The following is a 16814-nucleotide window of genomic DNA, read 5'->3' as shown; positions in this document are numbered from 1 at the left end:
GACCACAACATGTAAATCATTTTAAAATTATACAAATAAACATTAAAATTTACTAGTTTTTGTCTTAGGGTATTCAATTCACTTAAAGGTTTAAATTTTGGCTGGACCAATCCTAATTTCAGGGTTTCGAAGGCAAATGATAAAAATGGAACTCTCATAATTTCGTCATATCTATTTATCCTTCTATATTTATATTTAGCAACTTAAATACGAACTTCATGATTTTTCGCCCGGACATTTCCCTAACCCAACACTATGAGAACTTTAAAGCTTAATTTACATTACGAAACACCAGTAATGTGAAACTAAATGCATAACATTACGTTCGTCAACAAACATTGAAGTCGATTGAATATCATATCCTAGATACTTATACGAGGTCTGTCCGGAAAGTTCGTATAAAAGTGTTCTGGAATGCGAGAAAGAGGAGTGGGGAGGCTTCATGTCCCTAACAATGCTTCATTCTGGTCTGACCGCCGTGCGGTGCGACATTGTCACGCCATCTGTGAACCCAACACTCGGCATGGAGCCCGCTTCCGTTGAAGAGCAACGTCGTAATCAAGTTTCTCTCGAAACTTACATTTTTTGCGATCTCACACCAGGGGATGATGCTGTGAAGGACCAAATGCAAAAAGATTCAGACATTCAAGATGACCCACGTTCAGGACGTCCTTCCAACATTCCGACGAAAACGTGGAAAGAATTCGAACTTGTGTTAATGGGGACCGTCGTTTAACGGTCAATAAGAGCTCAATTTGGGCAAAACCGTATCCACGAAATTCTAAGAAACGAACTTCAAATGAAAAAAATTTGCGCCAAGATCGTTCCGTGAGTTTTTGAGTAAAAATTCCATTACACAACAAATTTGGCCCCGTGTGACTTCTTCTTGTTCCCAAAAACCAAATTGGTAGAATTTGGGGGACATAAATGAGATAAAAAAAGCACGACCATGTCAACCAGAGGACTTTCAATTCTCACAGTGGAAACGGCGTTTCATTATGTCACTTTTTTTGATTTACCTGAATAATTGTAAAATAAAAATTTTAAAAAACTTTTATACGTACTTTCCGGACAAACCTCGTATTTGCTACCTACACAACAAACCGCCCAATTTTAGAATACTCATAATGATGAGTATTCTAAATAGTGTCGTGATAATATTTCAAACCTTTTTATAGTTATGTTACTCGATTGCGTCGCCAATTCTGTACCGACTTTCGTATCTTTTTTTTAATATCGATAAGATTTTTTTTGTGTTTGTACTAAGCAGCTTTTTCTGCGGAAGAAAAATATTTGTTGAAATAAAAGTTTTTACAAAATTACTTTAACAAAAGCACTTCAAGCTTTTGCATTAATACAAATAACAAAAATGTTACTGACGTCATTGACAGGTATTTCCGCGGCGGTATCCGTAGCAAAACTTTTATGGTTCACGCTTTTAGCAATGGGATTATTTTCTTAACAGCGACCTGTCATGCAATCGTAAAAGTGAAAACAAGGTTTCACTTGATATCAGGCTGCTGTTTGTTTCATAACGCTCATTGCGAGCAGGTTGTTAGTTGAACTATAACTCTGATTTTACAAACAGCAAAACATCCAGAAACACCGAAACGAATATTGTATGACGAAAAAATTACTAAGTCTGAGCAATAAAAACAATTGAGACAATAACCCTATCGATTTCAAAAAGAATTACCAAAATCAGTTCAAAATTGATAGATATCGCAAAGCCGAAATACAACAAGAAATACAAACAATTTGACAAACTTCTTTTGTTGGGTCACCTAAAAACAAGGTTAATACGATGATCCATACCGTGACTAGAACCAAAGTGAGTTACACTAAGTACTACTTTATGGTACTTTGTGGTGTATGGTTTTGTCAGAACAGCTGCATGGTATTATAATTGTCGTATATATAATGGTAATACATATATACCATTGTCGAATTGATTGTCATGGATGAAGGTGGCTCAGGACCGTTCCTTATGGCAGTCTATGTGGAGGGGCGGAGGGAGGACGACTATGTCCAGCAGTGGACAGATAATGGGCGAGATGATGATGATGATTACCATTATCATTATTATGATTATTTCTTGTAATTGTTCATATTTATAATAAGTTTACTATTGTAGTCTTTTGGAGGAAACAATAAAGAGTATCTATCTATCTATTATCACCGAATCGATATAAATCACCTATCTGAGGGCCTACTATGAAATATTTTCCGAACCAAACGAAACACAAATTTGATGTTAAAATTACTTAATACATGCTGTTTGGGTATATTAAAAATGTTAAAATATTGTTCCTTTGGACTTTTATGATAGGATGTATGACGAACGAAATGTTACTCCATTTATTGGTCCGATTTTGGTATAAACAAAAACACGAAATTGAGTCCGAAATTTCGAATTTTTATTGCATGGTAGACCCGCTGATCCTAATGCGATGATTGTTGATAAAGTGAACCAGCGAGCCTATTGCTAGTAACGTAGGTTACGTTGACGTTAGGTCGATTTCCATGCTGTCCACGCTATAAACCATGGTTAATTGTTGATGAATTCATCACGATGGACCGACTGGCCTGCTTTCATCCTCACCTATCATCCTTCACTTGTGTCTCGCCAGCGTATACCGATAGCGCAGATAAAATAATTTCAATTTCATCTATAAAAATTTTCGGCACAAGCAAGTGCTCGAAAAATGCTTACAAACTTACAACCAATATATGATCGGAAAGATTACAAAATCGAAAGAGCCAGATAAAAATAAATAACAATTGTAATAAAAAGGAATTACTGTTGTCATTAACTAATTTACGATTGAGACAAAATCACCCAGGCGAGAAGGTTACACTCCATTCCCAACATAATTCGAGAGTATAATTATGACAGGACAGTGGATACAGCACCGCTAGGCGCCGGTGATTGGATGGAGGTCACCCGTCGGTATTTAGCATTAAGATTAACAGTAGGTCAGTAGGCTGGAGCCTACTGGTAACGGCCAAGGAAACAATTGTATATGCGGAAACATATGGAAACAAGTTTGCCGTTATTACTTAGGTATTAGTGTACAGACTTGCATGTCAGATCACCACCACGTGAGCTATTCATAAATTCCCAACAAAGGCCGGTTATAAATAAATGTATCTATACACCTACCTAGGAAATAGTTCAACGTTCTACGGCGACGACGCCACTAAGTTTATATAGCGACCGACATAAAAGGAGGCAAAATGTTTATCCTCGCTTCAATGCCTTTCGCAAGCTGTGTCAACCTTTCCTACGTAACATGTCTTTGTAAATGAGAACACGCCTTTTATTAACTTATGTTTAATCCATTTAAAAAAACAGAGGTTCTCGATTCGCCTTTTTATATTATGATTTTGAGCAAATTTTCTAAAAACCAATATGATTTATTCCCGTATTAGTTCCACACCAATTATGTCAATTGAAGGTAGTTCTTGCTTTTGAAAAAATCCGCGATTCCTTCGCGTGACCGAGATATGATAATTGGGATAAAAAATAGCCTATATCCTTCTCCACTTCATATTATACTTGTATACAAAATTGCATAGTGATTGGTTAAGCCATTAAGACGTTATAAAGTAACAAACACACAAACTCACTTTCACATTGAAAATATTACAGTAAGGATTAAATATAATCGCAAACTTTTGACGGGATCAAGCAACATAATGGACATGATGTCGAGAATATACTGTACCCTTCGTAACAACAATCAAGCGTATTCGTCTCTCTTGAGGAATAAAAATCTCATACTACAGACAACGAGCTTCCTATTTCACGACAGAATTAGGTAAGACAGTATATCTGCTCAGGCGATTTATACACATTTTCCATGACAAACTACCAATATTGTATGTCAAAAGTAAAAGATTATATTCAACATGATATTGACAATTCTTATCGAATTATTACAAGTAACAAGTAACCTTGATTGCTATCTGACATGGAGCCAATATAAATTGTTTTAGCAATTGGGAGATTAAGCTATTGTCATATTGTAAGAAGAAGAGATTTTAGGCTAAATTAAATAATCTCACTCCCTCTCTCTGTGTGTGTATGTATATTTATGAGTGTGTATATATTGTGTTATGATAACTCCGAAATGGAGACAGCAATTTCAAATATTTGATTTGAATTCTATGAAATCTGATTTAATCAAATTATACAGCATTGCGATGTGGTAGCCTTAATAAATTCACATCATTTTTAATTCTATGCAACACGGAATGACAAAAAAGTTGATAGCCTAATGTAAAATAGTAACCATTGCGTATAAACATGAACAGAATCGTGTAAATAAAAAAAAAATAGGCAAGGCATATCCCATTCTTCAAACACATATTATATATAATATTATACATAATAATGATTAAAAGGAATATGCTATTATAATTAATTTACCATTATTATAAATATGTATTAGCTGTAATATAAATTTATAATATCACTTCTAATAACAGAGAAAATACAGTATTATGTAACTGCGCAACTTATTTTCACTGTATAAAAATAACCACAGCATTTTAGATAAGTAGTATGATCATTAAATTAAAGAGCGACCACTTACAAAAGAAACTATACTACTATATTATTATGTATACTAAACCATATAACTATATTTACGTACTTTCTGTAATTACAGTAAATTACCATAATTAACTTTAATCCTAAAAATAACAATTACCGAGGATTAGTTAGTTAGACACATGTTTGCGCATTATTCGCTTTACTCATAAAAACGTCAAACTTCTCATAAATCTATTTTAGCTATTGAACATTTTTGTCTCTTTCTCTTGTACTAAATTCCCAGTTTGAAAGAAAATGACAAAACAATGTAATAGTTAAAATAGGTTTGTAGAAGATTTTCGTTTTTATAAATATAGTGGTTATTCTAAAATGTCAGACTAAAAATTTCATGTAAATTGTATTAGCTATAAAATATGCATATTTTGTATACAACCGATATTTTTTTTAGAATTAAACAAATTAATATTACCTATATATAAAAAAAAGTTCCATAAAAAATGCTTGAATCGTGACCACACATATATTAATAAACGAGGAGAAGTATCCCAGACAGATTAGATCCTTATTAATATTATAAATTTGAAAGTGACATTTCTTACTTCTTGTCGTTTTAACGGCTTAACCAATCACTATAAGATTTAGTAAACACGTACTATATAGAATAAACATAGGTTATTTTATATCTCAGTCAGTGAACGTGTCCCGGTCATGCGGAACAAGTCATGGGTAAAAGTTAATTAGAAATATTTGAATAAGTCTTTAAAATTTTATCGATTGAGAGAAAAATTTTTTGACGTTTGAGTAAAAATCTAAATTCGTATTTGACAACCCTGTATTTAACCCTTCTTTGCATACTGCTGGAAATTTCCATCATAACATTGAATGCCTAAAACTTATATAAAAAACAAAGTTCACTTTAAGTTGATTGTCTGGATAGTTTTTTAATGTCCATTGCAGAAAGAAAAAACATAGCTGTCAAATTTATTGTTTTAACCATTTTTCCTTTAATTTTAATTATATCACTTTGATTACATGATTTTGATTTCAACAATAAAAAAAAAATCATGCAAAGAAGGGTTAACTGTTCGGAACCTTCGCTCTTTACATAGTTTGAAACTCACTTCGTCTTCTTTAGGTTTCTATATCTATATATGTATATAAACTAAGACTTTTTTATATGTTAACATAACAATAATCATGTAACAAGTATCTAATAAGCAACAGTAACTTCAACGGCTTAGTAGTCGTTGAGGTCATCTGTATGGTGTAAACGTGCCTCCTATAGATAAAGATTAGGTCATGCATTAGATAATATTCATTTTACAAGTGACGGACAACGTAAACATTTTCTTTACATAGACGTTAAACCTGTATTTATAATACCACATACGTATATTATATCACCTCATGATTTAGTCGCAGTAATGTCATTATAATTTCAGATTTTGTTCAATAATAATTTTAGATAATGTTACAAAAAAAAAACCAATTTCAATACTACTGAACCGATTTTCATAAAAGTTTTTATTGGACCAATCTGTATATCCTTTCTTTTTTTATAAAAGAATTTCCTAAATCGGTTTATAATATCAAACAATACAATAGAAACGCATGAAAAAAAATGACTTCTTGGCACATATTGATCATACAAGTAAAAAATACTTTTAAATCGGTTCAAAACAAAAATTACGGATTCTTTATTTAGAATTAGCGAAAAAAAAATTATAATTGATATGCAGACCAGTTTTTTAAGCAACTTCGAAAAGGAGGTTCTCATTTTTTTTGTGTGTGTGCACATTATGTAACGCAATATTTTCGCGAAATTTGAACCGTACTTTATAATATTTTAATTGCAATTACAGATGGGACACATATTAATTTTTGTACGATCGAAGTATCTATTTTTTAATAATTTTAAAATACTTGTTTATTGAAAAGTCACACATCAAACAATAACAACCTATCCATATCGGAATTGTTTCCTTCAATAAGTACTTCAACATTTATCTTTGATTGGCATTTTGAGCGATAAAAAGTATCAAATTGTCAATACTAAATAGTTATACGGTAATAAATAAAAACCGGTCAAGTATGTTAGGCACGCAACATTTATCTCCGTTACTATTCTACTTACCGTGTTCTTTTACTTACTCCAATTTCTATTAAATGCTAATTAATTTTGACGCAAGACTTATTTTTATTAAAATACGCATACATACAAAGTATAGATAGATACAATATAATTTATTATATTATTCAACGTTATATCGATAAACCTTATTGAATGCAAAAATAAATAAAATCTTATTATATTGATACTTTCACTGCTGGATATAGGCCTCTCCTATCAGAGGGATGTTGCCCAGTTACCACTCTTAGCAGACGGGTTGGCAACCACAGTTAGGCTTTGATGATGTTTTAAGAAGGGCGCCGCTGTCCATATCTCGATCATTAAATTCCCTTAGTCACCACTTTCTGCACCCACGGGATAAAAAGAAATGACCCTTTCTATGCCGGGACCACACGGAAAACTTAAAAAAATCTTATTCTATGACTATTTAGTTGTATTATCAAAATGGCCATGCTTACGGCATATCATATTGTGTACTTCTTAGCATTATTAATTATTGACTAATAAAAATATCTCGAAGAATGTTGGGCCATAGTATATATACATAAATAAATGTACAGTAATAGAAAAGACCAAAATTTTTGATAAATATATTATTTCAAATACTTCTTAGGGTCTAAAACACATCACAAAAGTTTTACACTAACTTGTATGATCACATAATATTTAAATGCCTAATGCACTTCTAACTAACTATAAAAAACAAAAATTGCAATATAATGATATGTGTTGTGAGTATCTCTATTCCATGGTTGTTACCAATATCCATAACAAATTGCTATAATCGTTTATTAGTTACAATTATCTAATACTTTGGTCTAAAAAAAAATATCTACATATTGAGAAAAAAATGTAGGTCCTGGAATAGACTGTCTATTTCAAGTCATGTCAAATACAGTGTAGAATTTGTAAAATCTATCGCATAATTTAAAACACACTAGATACAGTTAAATTTTGAATCTCGTTCTTGATCATTCAAAATTCGAACTATGATTAATTATTATATTTTTTTTTAGGATAAGCGATTAACGAAAAAGCACGAAATTAAAAACGTATTTTGAAACATAGGTACGTCAAACTTACTGTTTAAAAGAGTCAATAAATAAGGAAATCCAGTTAAAATAAAACATTATAAAGAAAACATATAGATACTTAATAAAATTCAATAAACTTATATCTAAGAACAGTTAAAGAAACATTAATTACACGCATGGCTTATCTTATAGACCACACAACACTACAATAGTACGCAGGTTGTTTGGCTCATTCTGAACAATATGTTTATAAACTTTTTGTTTACAATTTTGTTTTTTATATCATATCTTCGGTGATGACATGTACAAACAAAACAGATTCGTTGAAAAACAAAATGTTGTCTACCTACACATACATATAACACATATTACATTACATTATACAAAAGCATGTTATTCTCAAAAAACAGCAACTACAATCGTTATAAAATTAATATGGAACTGAATCGGGAGTGAGTTCTATCGATCACAAAAAGAATTATGAAAATGGGTTCACCATTAACAAAATAATCGTATATTTAGAAAAAAAAAAATTAAGAGCGTTCATAACAAACGCTAGCCAAATTTAGGTATTTATTTTACTAGTAAATTGAGAATTTTCTTTTATTGCAAGTCGGTTAAAAATAACACTACACATCTCGTTGAATTATTGGTTGGGCTGGCTATATAACTCGAATAACCTATATCAGTTAGGAAAAAAGGTTTTTGAGTGGCGAACGCGTGTTGGCGCCGCCGACGAGATTATGTGACATCCTCAATTACTACAGAGCATTGACTGTACCTACATTGTAGTTGTATTGAAAATATATCCAGAAATATGTTCAAAATTGTAATTATTGTCTAGTATTAATCGTAAAAACTAAGTCTATTATATTATTATTTTCTATATTTGATACAATTAATGGTAAATCATATTCGCATGTCTTTTTATGCATGTAACATCAATATGAGTTCATACATAAATAATACTATATAACTGATTAGGTATATATTATTACTTTTTGCCGGCCACACAGCAGTCTATTTTGGAATGCTTTCGCTCGGCTGTAAACAGAAGTAGATGGAAACGCATTACGAGGACCTTAATCGCGAAGGAGGGCTTCATCAACGATTCACTATCATTATAAAAACCATCACCACTCTGTCAAGAGTGTACGACTGAGAGAGAGAGATTACTTTTTGATCTTGTCATAGAAAACCCTGAAATAATACATAATTCATAACAGTATTATTTCATAGTCTTCCGCGACTACTCTGTTCATTTAAAAAAAAAATACTAAATTCCACAAAAAAAGACATGCAAAAATTATCCGCATATAAAAACAGATTATGGATATTATCAAAAGCTACTAATAATATAAATTTCCACATCAACGTCAAAACAGTCTCATCGGCTTAGTTTATATACTCAAAGGCTTAATCTAACGCGAAGGATCCCGATAAGAGTGAATAATAAATTTTGTTTTCAAATACTACGTTATGCTTGTACAAGTAACTTATTATGCAATAAACTGCAACACTATAGTGTTCTAATTGTCCACTCCCACGGCCCGGCGTTTTGGCGAAAGTGCGTGAGAAACAGTAACTACGTTTTATAATTTATAATGAAACTATATCTGTTTGTCTGAATTTGGTGTAAACACTCCTACGTATTTTTATAGAATTGGTCGCTTGAAAATAAAACATACCAATAAAATTATTTATATCACTAAGCAGCAATACATCAATCAATAGATCAATTCAAAGTCAACAATATTTTTAGAATTTTTGCCAGTTTATTCTTTGTCCGGAGTATTCAAGAGACCGAACAAAAAAAATTAACATTGATTAATACCTATATTGTACTTTATTAAGTAAATAAGTCTGAAGAGATTTCCAAAAGGAGTTTTTAAGTCCTTACTAATACTATAAATGTGAATTAGCTTAACCAATCACTATGAAATTTTGTATACGCCTACTATAATTTAGGACGTAAAAGAATATATACTACTTTTCATCCAGATCAGTAAGCATAACCCGGTCATGCGGACGAAGCAGATAAAAGCTAGAAGACTATATTTTTTTTAAGTATGACGTAATTTTAAGTCAAAGATATTTTGTTCGCAATTGAAATAAAAATAAAAATTTTAATGTATAACAATATGTGCAAATGCAAATATATACTAAACTAACTGTACTCCACAACTTCGCCCAAGTGGAACAGTATATAAAGTATCCTATTTACTAAGTTAGGATATAACCCTTCCGTATAGCAAATTGCATTCAAATACGTTCAATAGTTTTTGAATGAAAAAGTAACCAAACCCCCAACTACCTTCTAAAAAGTATTGAAATATAATTAAAAACTGAAATCCGCAAATATATGATTTTCTACTAATTATTCGCAGACAGGAAGTGCACCAAATGAGTTGCCTACTCTGTTAATTATGATGACGTATATATGCTTATAATCCAATGATATTTTTAAAGATAACACCGAACAATCAGTATTTACAAAATGCGTCACACTACTTACTTGTAATCTATAAAATGTAAGATTTGTTTGCATATTACATTTGATGTAAACGTAATCTACTACATAATTAATTGCTGAATTTACAACAGTTTTCGTAAGTTATAACTTACGAAAAGTACTACTCCTACTCAGCATATTAATAGTAGGCTATAGCCTACTATTAATGGTATAAGGTAACAATAACCCATAAAAAACAGCATCGAGATAGTAATGCCAGCTTTCAAGAAAGTTCAAAATAATGTAAAGCGGTATATAAATAAAGCGGTGCTTTGCGGTGGAATAACTCCTTATGTTGTATAAAGTACAAGTGAGGTCATATGGGGCTAATATTCGCATCTTTGGAATAGATCTGCCCAGTTTTTTCGTGCACTTGAATATGCTCTAAAGGTGTTAATTCCAGATTGCTAGATGGCAATATTGACGTAATCAAAAACCTAGAAATCCTGCTTCCTCGTTTAGATAGGGCTTCACACGGCATCTTTCACAGCACACGCTTTAATTCCTTTCTTTTCTGCAATCTGTCCACACGTAAGGGCCAAAGGTTACTTACAGCCAATTACTGTAGATGCATTTGCCGCACGCAAATTCGGTTACCAGGTAAAGTATGTTTTATTACCAAAATGTTGAACGATCCACTTCCCTATTTGTTTCTTTTAACTCTTATTTTGAATTCTCCATTATTTGTGTATTTGATGTATTAATAATACTAACACTTAATTTTACCTTGATCAAAAATTATGAAACTATTATAAAAAAGACAACAACAAATTATAAAATATGATAGATGTGGAGAAAGACGACGACTTAAGAGTAGATTAGTAATGAATATTAAGGGAATCATTACTATATTGAAAATTTTAAAACATTTAATTAAAATGATAAAGAAAGTCGAAGTAGGATTATCGAAGCCTATTTTATCACCAACAAATGATGAATAAGATTTATCAGTATTATCTAAAATCTAGATATTAAATTATTATTTGGTATGTTCGGTTATATACTAGCGCCTAATAAAGTTAAAAAAACGGCGTAGGTTGTACCTACAAATACCTACCCAATACAGATCCACAAACATGTTATTAACTAGCTCTTTACTCGTAACTTCATCTGCGTGACCAGGATGTGTTCACTGTATGGGGTAAAAAGTAGCATACATATGTCTTTCTGCATTCCATATGCTCTCCCATAAAGGGGGTTTTGCTAGTAAGTTTGATACGCTTGAGAGGCGTGTTAGCAACCGCAGTTTGGCTTTTGGTGATGTTTTAAAATGGACACTACTGCCTATATTTCAACCATAAGCTCTTTTACCTCATACGACACATACCGGAAAGGAAGGGGTGGCCTATTCTTTGCCGGCAGCTACAGGGCTACATCCCATATAGCATGTATAATATATATACATACTAAATGTTTTAATTATTAGTAAGCTGTTAAGGTGAATCAAACAAACAAATCCAATTTCACCTCTATAATATAAGTAAGATTTTATAGGCCTCAGTACACGTTGAGCCAATGTATTGCCTCAACGCGTTGACCCAACGATAACGACCCTTAAAGTCACAACAATTTTACACCAACAAAAGGTATTCTTTGTCGACTGGAGTAACAACAAAATTCATAACGCAATCATCTATGAGAATTTTTGTAATTACCTCAAACATTATAATTCATGGTATTATTATTCAAACATGCAAAGTAGGTGCACATAACAAGATAAGCCGTGGAAAACAGACCAGACAATGAACAAGTGTGGTGTTTATAACAATGAAAAATATCATCAACAAGTGTGCGTAACAAACTTAGAAAAACTTGAAACTTCTTGATTGACCTGTACTCTCTTTGTACTTCTATTACATGACATCTTCATCAATCCTGATCCTATCTTGATAACCCTGTTTACAGTCGATAGGAGCAAAATCTTAAAAAAAAAGGTTTTGGCAGGCAAAACAAAGATGGTGAAACATTGTAAGGTCTGGAGCAGGAATACTGAACTAAGTGGAAAATATAAGGAAAAACCTATTTTTTTACAGATGGACAATACGGTTTAAATAAAAATAAAATCATAAATTATTGACATTGTATGGTTTCCATATAATTTTTTCTGCAGTCAATTATACTTCTTCACAGTTAAAATGAACGTAATACTACACAATTTCTTTAAATCCATCACACCTTAAGAAATGCAACTATACAATCAAATATAAAAATCCCGATATACTTGCACACATACATAAACATACCGGAGGGAGACTTTATACAAAAGTCTATTGCTTGGGTACCTCTGTCCTATTCGTGTTTCTACCGTGAAGCAGTTGTGTTTGCATGGCTGTGTCTCGGTTTGAAGATTGGGATATGGCATGAATTTACAGGGTACAGAGGAATAACATCTGAGTCCTCAAGAATGGCATGTCTATGGTATTGCTCATGTCTATAGGCGACGGTTACCACTTTCCATCAGGTGGGCCGTCAGTTTGTATGCCATTCTAAGTTGTATAAAAAAAACAACAAAACATTAAAGACTACATACCTTCTAGCTAAGTGGAGCCGCTCCTGAGTGGTCATGTGCTCCACCTGAGCCATCTCTGCTACTAGGTCAGAGTGCTCCATCTCTCTGGTTCTTACCTGTAAGCCAATTATTTTTGTTACTGATTTTTATTTTCCATATTGGTATAATATGCCAGAAAAAATTTTGTCCAAAGAAGTCTGTATGAATGTACCATGTCAAAATTAATAGGTATTAGTTCTGACTTTAAGAAATTTACTTGAGTGATGTGTGATTTGAAAGATAAGATATAGAGGTAATAGGTAGTTAGCAATCTCACAACTAACATAAATATAGCTTACTTGTTTCTTTTTTATTAATTATTGTAAAATTTTATTAATTATATTTAATATAATAATTTTATTTTAGATTTATTAGAAAACTAATTTGTATTGGTCCTTAAAATTTGCTATAAAATTAAATTGAAATTTTAATTTTAGAGACAGATTTGACCCAAATATAATATTTATATTTAGTGTAAATATATTACACTGTGGTTGCCAACCCGCCTGCCAAGTGTGGCGACTACTGGTAAAACCTGCCTTGGGGGGGTGGGATTATTAGTAATCCAGACTAGCAGTCCTATTGCTAGCAATATAGTAAGGTCAATTACCATATGGTGCCTTCTGGAAACCATTGTGCAGAATTCCAGGTGTGTTCATCACAATGGGATAACTGACCTGCCTTTTCATCATCACCTATCACCTCTCACTGGTACCCTGCCAGTGTATACCACAAGCGCAGGTGGGTTACCATTTCAATATGAAACTAAAAGAACCCTGCCTGGGGGAAGCTATATTTGGCAGTGGACAGTTAATGGCTGATATAATTATGTTATAAAAACGTTCCATTAATTATAATCCATCAAAATGTTTAACTGATCCAAACTTTCTTATATATATACCTATGATCGAAACCACAAAATAATATTCTTCTTTCTTAAGTTTTATGAAAAATATTATTATATTAATTTTGACATTTTAATAAAATCAACCTGAACTAAAAATATTTTCCTTCAACTACAAAAATCAATTATTTTTATTTGGTTCTAAATATAGTAAGACAACGCTTGAAAAAAATAAAGCAGGTTTTATTATTTATAGAAAATAATAATAAATAAAATTTGGACAGTGCCTACTTAGTTAGTTTTAATATAAATTAGTAAATAAAAATGTATATCATTGACCTGTGATAGTACTTCATAGAAATAAACTTTTTATTGTCGTTACAACTATAAACGGTATATATTATTGGCCATGAAGCTAGCCTTTGATAGGGAGAATAATTCAATTTATCAAGGCATAAAGCTATTGATGCTTTTTTAATATCATTTTAATGTTTCACAAAAACTTAAATCACTAAGGAATAACACAGTAACTACAATAAATTTTTATTTCCACTATACACACCAATCAAGTAACAAAACAAATCTTTCAGTTGACACATTTCAGTTTTTTATTCATAGTAAAAAAATTATACCAAAATGAAATATTGACTACTCTTGCTGGCCAGTATAGGCCAACAATATGCTACTATAAGAATAATATAAGGAATGGTCCCATTCCTTATAGCAGTCTATGTAGGAGGTCTATGCTCAGCAGTGAACAGATAACAGCTGATTTGATAATGATGATAATGACTTTTGTATAAATAGTATTGTAATATAAAGTTTAAAAAAACCTAATCTTAATTTTGATAATAACCAAAGCTCACTTAATTCATAGATATTAAATATATTTGAAAGAAATTTTATATCTACTCATGCAAACTGACAATTAATTATGTAAAACAGATAATAGCTGACACTGGCAAACTTTGATTAAGATTAGTGATAACTATGTCTAAATACATTTATGATAATTTGCTAGATTTTTAAAAACTATAAATTACAATACAGCCCTCTTAATACTAGTATGTGGACAATCCTAGATTTAAGTAAGAATATAGGTATTAAAGTTACTAAAAACATAATTATCATAAATAATTAGAAGAATTATAGTTACAAAATATAATGATGTTAATTATCAATAATCTCTGATAAGATAATAAATTGAATATTAGACCACTAAATACATTTATGAACCTGAATAAATGATATAATTTCCATTATAATAATATAGTTTTTTTAACAGACAAACTTTTAAATATTATATTGCAATCTGACAATTTTAGAAAGGCAGTTTATCCAACCTAAGTCACCTGTAGAGTCAATATTAAATAGCACCATTCTTTAAAAGACACTTAATACACTCTAAATATTTAACTTTAAATGTTTAGTAAACTACTTACGGCTATTCCTGGCTATTACAAAGCAAAAGTATGTTTCATTCTTGTCTTGATACCTTTGCCACACATGATATTATACACAAATGAAAAGTTAAACACATGAATGTACACTTATGAAACACATGTAAATTATTAACATATATCACAAAATCTTTTATATTTACACGACATTTTCCGTTATTTTTCCATGAAAATTTTATTATAAACAAGAAGAAAAATCACAAGACAACTAACAAACCAGAAGAGCGGCACAGATAGTGTTGCCTTACTGATAAAATGAAATAAGAAGTAATTATTTTTATCAACGATAAATACATCGAGTTTGTACAATAATTAATCGATAATGATATGTGTTAATCGTTTAGTCCAGAAATACAACACATTTTTATTCTTATTTTATGAGTAACAGTTATGGGAATTTCTTAGTTTATAGAGAACTTATTTCAAAATTCCTTTACTAATAAAATATAAATTAGTTTATTGCACCTGTGTTTTGTGCGGGTACTAGCTATTCTATTTTCATCTATAGTTAAATATTATATTTTTTGAAAAATTTAGTAACAAATGAAACAAATTTAGAGATATTATGTCCTTGTTGTACACTGGTTTTTACCACGGTAACTTATAATACTCTTGCAAACTTCTTATGAAAAAAACAGGAACAGCGTAACTCCACGACATTGTCTTTCGAGATTGTATTAGAAATTTTATAGTTTATACCACGTCTATAAAACATAAATGTGGTAAAAATTAGATATAGAGATTTTTATTTATTTATTTAAACTTTAATGCACAGTAAAATTCTATATTCATTTACCGGACTTAACACCGGACGGTGTTTTGATTTTTTGCAGAAACATACATATAGATAGTTAATGATATGTAAAGCTGAATGCTTCAGATGGTATTCGATTTATATCGATATCCAGTTGTTGTTTAATGTCAATGCTGTCAATCCCTAGATTGAAAGAATGTGTACACCTGACAGTTGTCACATGACAGATGAGCAGTATCAGCCGGTACAAAGATTTTGGATTTGTTCTTTGGTACCTACCTTCTTAGTTTCCCATACAAAACGTTCAATTTAGATATAATCTTCTCTCTCTATTTAGATATGAATGGATAAAATTTCATAAAGTATACTTAGATCCAGAATTGCTCTACAAAGACAGCACAAACGAAATGTTAAAAGTTAAAAATAAATTTAACAATAAATATCGTGCAGTTGTTAGCTGTCGCAGCTGTTTACTTTTGCTAGACGCATCAGACCTTACCTAATTATCACCTTTACTTTTAATACAATATAACTATTCTTGATCTATGTTATCAAGTTGGTGATATTCTTTATCTATATAATGTGTATTATTGCAAACCCTTAGACAAATTACTTTTGAATAAATTTTCCGAATGTTCGGCGAACAATAAAAACATGGATTATGCACAGTACGTAAGAAACTAACAATGATACTTAATTGAAACAGGCAGGGGGAAAGGGATTGTTAGTAATGGGGAGGTTAGTTCCCATTGCTATCAATATACCTTACCATCATCATGACTAATTTATCGTTGAATTCGTCATGATAGGCTTACTGACCTGCCTTTTCATCTTCACCGATCATCCCTCACTGGTGCCCCGTCAGTGTATACCGATAGCGCAGACGGGATTACATTATCATCCATGAAAAAAAAAAATTGCAGCAGGCAAGTTATCTGTAATGATATTAAAAAGTAACGGACCACCAGTAAGG

At 31.3% G+C, this 16814-nt stretch overlaps 1 protein-coding gene across 4 annotated transcripts in view; it reads right to left on the bottom strand.

The window, feature by feature from the left end:
* The window catches only part of LOC113521193 (protein phosphatase 1 regulatory subunit 16A), a 43270-nt gene extending 27312 nt beyond the window's left edge, over positions 1-15958 (bottom strand). For 3 of the 4 annotated variants that reach the window (XM_026906653.3, XM_026906654.3, XM_031912736.2), the window contains exons 1-2: positions 15070-15958; positions 12766-12860 (exon numbers count right to left, since the gene is read on the bottom strand). In XM_026906653.3, coding sequence (XP_026762454.2) covers positions 12766-12845 — 80 coding nt within the window. In that variant the 5' untranslated portion in view covers positions 12846-12860; positions 15070-15958. The remainder of the gene's footprint in view (positions 1-12765; positions 12861-15069) is intronic. The other variant, XM_026906652.3, reaches the window with a different exon arrangement.
* Between the last annotated feature and the right edge of the window lie 856 nt (positions 15959-16814).

Source organism: Galleria mellonella, unplaced genomic scaffold (genome assembly GCF_026898425.1).
Source record: "Galleria mellonella isolate WM207_F2 unplaced genomic scaffold, CSIRO_AGI_GalMel_v1 utg55, whole genome shotgun sequence".
Classification (NCBI taxonomy): Eukaryota; Metazoa; Arthropoda; class Insecta; order Lepidoptera; family Pyralidae; genus Galleria; species Galleria mellonella.
Note: the sequence above shows the minus strand (reverse complement) of the source record. Positions and strands in the feature narration are given on the sequence as shown.